General features: G+C 35.3%; 1 protein-coding gene across 3 annotated transcripts; it reads right to left on the bottom strand.

Annotated features, from left to right (window-relative positions):
- Positions 1-479: 479 nt before the first annotated feature.
- Positions 480-6,272, bottom strand: LOC137832585 (putative hexosyltransferase MUCI70). 3 transcript variants are annotated; one of them, XM_068640811.2, is made up of 9 exons: positions 5,379-6,272; positions 4,890-5,138; positions 4,489-4,702; positions 4,212-4,321; positions 3,937-4,136; positions 3,434-3,537; positions 1,462-1,649; positions 1,182-1,381; positions 480-975 (listed from the first exon to the last, which is right to left on the bottom strand). In XM_068640811.2, the coding sequence occupies exons 1-9, from the start codon at positions 5,620-5,622 to the stop codon at positions 739-741; spliced, it is 1,746 nt and encodes a 581-aa protein (XP_068496912.2). In that variant the 5' UTR covers positions 5,623-6,272; the 3' UTR covers positions 480-738. The 3 variants fall into 3 exon arrangements, with proteins under 3 accessions (XP_068496912.2, XP_090160231.1, XP_090160230.1); XM_090304105.1 differs by having other exon boundaries at positions 4,212-4,286; positions 4,393-4,702; positions 5,379-6,145; XM_090304104.1 differs by having other exon boundaries at positions 4,212-4,286; positions 5,379-6,053.
- Positions 6,273-6,589: the final 317 nt, after the last annotated feature.

The following is a 6,589-nucleotide window of genomic DNA, read 5'->3' as shown; positions in this document are numbered from 1 at the left end:
CAAATCAGTTTATAAAAGAATAAAAGGGAAAATGGAAAGCTTGGTGGAAACGTCCTCTCATGTATGTGTAGAGGCAAATCAAAAGGGATTTATTTCTAGTACTGAAACATACACTAGTAGCTCATGAAATATTTATTTTTGTTTTAAAAAATGTAGTAGTGTGATTTAATCATTTATGTTGTCAAGGACTATAACTAATTGTTTGCAGAAAGTAATCCTTTGTTTTTTAAGAGAAAAATAATCGTTTTCTAAAGTTAGGAAAAACGTTATTTGTAGTGATGAGTTTTTATGCATATATTAAGTATGGAATTCATAACTTTCTTTAAAGAAAAATCAAATCAAATTAAATAAAAAATACAATACAATTAGTTTTATTTGCTTGATTAGCAACAGTATTTCAGAAAAATGGAGTTGAATGTGAGTTTGAAGAGAGAAGGTGAGAAAGTTTAGTTATGAAAGAGTAAGAAAGGATGATGATGGAGTAGAAATGGGAGCAAAAACTAGAGTTTATCCTATAGTGTAATGAAACAACAGAGTGGGTTGCCACAAGTGAGGAATTTGGTCGCAAGTGACAACCCTGATATCATAATTATTGATCATTTTTTTCTCTATATACAACAAAAAATTAATAACCATAAACGAATTGCACAAAGTAAAAAGAATGAGAGCACACAACACTCATCTTCTTATGCTAGGGAATGATTTGTGTAGGTGGAATGTCCAAACCCAAATCATCAATCATATACTCACTTTCAAAACTGTATAATTTGCTTCTATATTTGTGTCCCTGCCTCCGGCCACAACTTTCCGGTGCCGCCTAGAACTCGGCCGCCGCTCTCTTCCGTGCTTTCCGGGGACTCTCCTACCAACCTTTTCCGGTGATGTTTCACGCACACGATGCAATGGAGAAGGTGGAGGACTGAGACCAACTGCCACCGGAGCAGCCAGACGTTCCAATATATCCCTATGGTATTTCTGTAACCAACAAAAACAAATTCATCAGTGGCAATAAACTTGACTTTATTTTTCATCAACATGTTTCCTAAGTAATTATCAAACATCTTTTTATTGAAAAAACTAAAGAACTTATCAAACATAATAATTTGTAATTAAAAAACAGTTTTTTCACAGTAAACAAAATATATGTTGAGTAAAAAGTTTATAATCGTGAAAATATTTACCTGAACTACAAAGTTGCGTCTTTCACAATCCAAGAACATGAGAAAATGAAAATCCACCCTGGACAAAAGTTTATCCCTGACAATTGAGAAACTAATCTGGTCTCTAGAAGTGAACCGGTCCACTTCATTGAACCAAAGACAAGTAAAAAGGTTGCTAATGGGAACATGCTCTCTTACTATTACACATCCTTCAGGAACATCTGCAATTTAGCCATCAAGGTTGAGAAATGAACCAGAACCACGTGCATGTCATCCAACAGAGAAGTGAAGTTTAGCTTACCACTTATAAGAGGAAGTTTGGCCTCTGTATATGGAGTCAGTCCCTCATTCTTGTAAAACTCGATCTGAAAGTCAATAGAGGCATTATCATACTTTCCAGCGGCTTTATTTGCCTCAGCCTCAACAAATACATCGAAGCGTTTATAATGTTTAGAAATTGCAAAAGTTGCATTCTTCCTCCACAAAAACCTAAACAAAGATCAGAGCAATAAGGTGATGAAATATGTATTCTATCAAGACAATCCAAGTAAACTAGCAAAAAGTATGCATATGAATGACAGTGGGTCTGCTGTATCACAGAACCTTGTGACCAAACCAAACAGGGTGTCATGGTTCACAGACCAAAAAGGATTATCACCAAGCCCATTCGCTTCAAGGATTTATTTTGCAATTTGCACACTCATTATTTGATTTTCTAGATTGTGTTCTTTTCTGTTATTATGCTTATTTTTATTGTCTAGTGTCAGTTTGTTAATTCATATATGCTAGAAGATTCAATTCTGTGATTCAGTTCCTTAATTTGCGGGTGCCCAATGCATGTATAGGACTATCCCATGTATATTTACTGACATGAATAGTCAATTACTCCGAAATTCTTATTTTTCTTTTGTTATTGGAGGCTTCCTTGTGCCAATCTCACTTCCCATAAATCATATTCAGGGACATACCCCAGAAAGAATACATGAAAATCAAATAATCTCAACCCTGATTTTCGTTCAAGATACATTATACATGGTCTTCATCACAGGGAACTTGGATAACCACCCAACCAAAAGATCGAGAACAATAGTTGGCATAGAGCATACGGAGGAGAAGGATCTAAAGAGGAAATAGCAAGTGAAGGAGAAAAAAAAATAATAAAGTAACAGAAGAAGCTACTAATAATAAAATTTTAATTTCCAAATAATTGTTTTATACACTGAAGTAGGCATTAGGCAAGTCCAAAGCTGACACATTGAAGATAATCCTATAAAGTATGTCCTAGTGATACGTTCTTAAAGGGGATAACTGAAAACTCTATTTGTGCTAGCTGCTAGTGAGTACTAACGCTGGTAAAATAGCAACTTGACAAATGCCTATGTAGCATAGAAACAATTTATTATCCTAGTTCATAATAAGAGCAAGCTGAGATGAAGATCTCTGATCCAATATTATACATGTATTGATTTGCCTAGCCAGCTGTCCTAGGCGTGTACTATTTGTGTGGGCATAACTTTGTTAGGCCAGATGGGAATTTCTAGATTGAGCAGTCTAAATGGTATTTAGAACCTGGAAGTTAAGACAGTGAGTGAATGACTCAAACATGGTTTATTAGGAGCTCAATATTGTTCCTTTATGGAGGATAAATTGGAACCGGCACTTTAAAGACTATCTATTAGTATTTGTCCACTGAAATAGGCAATTCCACATCTTGAGTTTTAGCAACCATATTAAAGGCAACAAACTCTATTGTCAGACCAGTTATAAGTTTTTATCATTAAAACTCATACCAACATTCACCAAAACATCTCAACTAAAGACAAATATAGAAGCATTTTGTGGTCTGATTAAGATGTCATCTTGTGTGGGAAGGAAATAACATAGTTGAACTTCCAGAATTTTCAATGCCCTGTTATGAAAGAAAGAAGCAGAAAGATATGTAAAGAGAAACAACTACCCAGGAAAATATTGTGCAATTGAGACATTAAATGAAAAATTCAGAAATAACCATTCTTGGTAAAACCAAGAAACATACTACTAGAATATATCAAGCCTCATATCTCCTAGTGCATCTGTAGTAGTAAGCTGTATGATTAAGGTGGAAATAAAATCATAGTCGATTCTGCACAAGCAGTACTTTATATACCTTGAGAAGAATTAGAAAGGTGAATCTCATATCAGACAACATACAGATGTAGGGCTCAAATTATATCTCAACACAACTGTCATATGTAAAGTGAATCAGTATATAGCTTTAAAGAGTAATAATATACCTTTCAAGGATTTGATATGGATCAACAACAAGCTCAAGCTTTCCATCAAGCCATATGGAATAGCGGGCATTTGGAACCATTCTATGCAACAGAAGCTTTGGAATCTATAGAAAAGGTAGCTTATGTTACAGGTACATAAAAGTACTACGATATGAACAAGAAAATACAACACCGTCTGAGTGATGTGTGCGTGTGTATTGGTTATGTTCAATTCAAACCATAACGCTAAAATTATATTTGAAAGAAAAGAATTGCCCCAATTCATCTAAGTTTCTATTTTCTTTCCCATTCTGGGCTTCCATTTGTGTATCAGGCGAGTCAGTGTGACATATTATTTCCTATAACATAGATTCTACAAATATGAAACCCCAGCCAACAATACTATATTTTCATATAAATAACCAAATCCTAAAGAAAAACGTAACTTTCTAAAGCTTCAGCAACAAATATGACTAAAAACCAATATGCTAATTTCATGGTGCTTGTTGACATATAATTCTTACCTTCCCCGAGCGTCTTGCATCTGTATAAGGAAGATTATGAGCAACAATAATTCTCCACAAACCAATCTTCTTGCTAATTCCCAGCCTGCCAGAACTCCTCAAATATTTTTCTGTTTCGTCATCAACAAACATAAGAAAGCACACTGTCTCCTTTGAATAATCGCTTATATTTTTCGGCTCATTTATTTCATCAAAATTTCCTGAACAACAGATTTAATTCGTCAGAAACATACCAAATTAAACATAAATGAAAACCAAAACCACATAATACAAACCAAATATGGCTGATGCAACAACTATGCCATGACACTGCTCCATTTCGAGGAGGTCATCTTCATCCATGTCAAATCCTGTGTTGCGGCCAGGTTTAGTTCCTCTAACAAATCTGAATGAAGTACACATGCAACATTGTAGATGCAGAATGGACATATGTGAGTAAAAGGATACGAGGAATACCCTCTATTACTGAAACAAAAAAATTATAACCACAAACAGCCTTCTTCAGTACTCAGATAAACAGAAGGTAAACATCCAACAAAATACAAATCATACCCACAGTGCACACTCATTGACTCTCGTATATCAAAAGATTCATTTCTCTGCCTCAAAGTAGGGTATCCACCAAAGTCCGAACCACCAAATTCACCATCCCTGCTAAGAGTTTCCTCATAGATAAATGCTAAGTTCTTAAGTACTGGAGAAGGAGACGGCAACTTTGGCATAAGTGCAATGGCTTCCACCACAGGAAGGTAACATACCGGGCAGGCTGAAACACAAATAGGCAAAATATTAAGGATAATGTCACTAAAATATTCAAATGGCTTCCATATCTTCATGAACTACACGAGCTCAAAAGAACTGACTGACTCTGTAAGGATGAGAGATAAGATTCGAATTACCTTTTAACTAATATAAGGCATTTGTAGAAACAATATGGTAAAACAAGAACTTACGCCGTGGCCCGGTTCGCTTTTTGTCTGCCGGTGGAGGAGGAAGTGTGAAACTATTACACGGATGACCAGGAGGAAGAGAGTAACCCAGAAAATAGCTTGGGGGAGGAGGAGGAGGAGGAGGAAGAACTAAAATTGTGGAGAAGCCCAAGATGTTTGAAGTAGAGATCACAGATGGAGAATCAACTATAGACATACTTTCATTAAGACTAATGTTATTATGCACACCGTTTCCCTCCTGTGAATCTTCACCTGTAAGCAAGCCAAATCACAAAAACTAAATCATGTGAATCACAAAAACAGGTTTCCTTTCTTCACATTAGCAAGACACATGGCATGCATGATGCATTCCTAAAGTCAATAACCAATCAAACAAATTGAAACCCGTGTTTGATGTTTCCCATGCGGATTAACAGAGTAACACAGTCACATTATTATTAATTACTAAAACTAAAAAGTTAGATATAAAAGGAAGAAGAGAAAGTGGGGAACCTTTTCCAAGGTACAAAACCCAGATGAAAACAGCAGCGGAGATGGCAAAGAGAAAGAGCATTCCCACCTTCTTTCGGCCTGCAAACTTGAAGATCCAATGGAAGAACCTGTCTTTGTCCTTCAGCATCTTGGAAGGCTTTCGTGCTGATTGAATTGGCGACACACCGTTGTGCTGCAGCAGCTGTTGCTGCTTCTCCAAAGAGCCATAACTCCCAGAACGAATACCCAATGACCCACCACTCATCTTAATCTCTCTGAACCCTCACACGCCCCTCTCATTGCCCTCTCATCGAAACTTCCCTCATTTCAATGAAATTGCACTTTGGCAATGCCACTCTCACTTCCAACTCAGCAACGCACAGAAAAACCAATTTGTGGGATTTCTTTTCTGCCAGTGACTGTTGGAACAGAAACAGAAAACAAAGTGGCAGGAGCAGGGGAAATCAAATCGAACAAGTGCACTTAGAAAAGCCAACAGAAATTCGATTGTGCGGCACTGAAACAAAAAACTGGGTCCCTAGGAAAATCCCCCTTTCTTCAAAACAGGGAATGAATCAAGCTTTTTTTTTTCTTCTTTTTTTACTAATTGACCCAGTAGGGCTTTTAGCAGAGAAAATCTGAGTTTTCTGAAATCTGAAACTAGGATGAAATCTGGGATCAAAAATTTCAACTTATATTTACACATAAATTTTGTATATATTTATATATTGCTGTTGATTCTGAGAAGTGACGATCCCGGAGTAGAATACTTGCAGGATGAGATTTAACTATTTGCCAAATTATGGGGAAAACATATTTAAAAGTGTGGAATAACATATCATATATAATTAATTCATTTTTTAATGTAGCTGCTGCTTAGTATTATTATTTTCTTTAAGGCTAATTTTCAGTCTTGTTAATAATGAATAATATTCTATACCTTATATGCATTTTAAAAAGTATATAATTTTAATAAAAATTAATAGCTCTAATAAGGCGTTAATTTCTATTTTAATATTTCATTTAATACTTTCAGTTTTGGGAGAGTGAAAAAGCTAATGTCAAAATAATCTAAACACAAATTTGTTTCAGATATAATCTTTTTCAATTCACTATTTAACTTTTCTTAATTTAAAAATAAATAAGCTTAATATATATATATATATATATATTATTTTTTTGTGTCTAAGTTTAATGTAAAGTGGGAACCTGATAGTGAGGTGATGGGAGAA

This window comes from Phaseolus vulgaris, chromosome 6 (assembly GCF_051622355.1).
Source record: "Phaseolus vulgaris cultivar YP4 chromosome 6, ASM5162235v1, whole genome shotgun sequence".
In the NCBI taxonomy this organism is placed as follows: Eukaryota; Viridiplantae; Streptophyta; class Magnoliopsida; order Fabales; family Fabaceae; genus Phaseolus; species Phaseolus vulgaris.
This window is presented reverse-complemented; position numbering and strand designations above follow the sequence as displayed.

What these genes read in the sequence shown, in the direction of transcription:
- LOC137832585 (XM_068640811.2), bottom strand. Translation starts at nt 5,622, where the DNA reads ATGAGTGGTGGGTCATTGGGTATTCGTTCTGGGAGTTATGGCTCTTTG. An exon ending in TCAATGAGTGTGCACTGTGG is followed by an intron (nt 4,322 to 4,488) that starts GTATGATTTGTA and finishes TACTTCATTCAG; the next exon opens with ATTTGTTAGAGGAACTAAAC. An exon ending in CAAACTTCCTCTTATAAGTG is followed by an intron (nt 1,382 to 1,461) that starts GTAAGCTAAACT and finishes GCTAAATTGCAG; the next exon opens with ATGTTCCTGAAGGATGTGTA.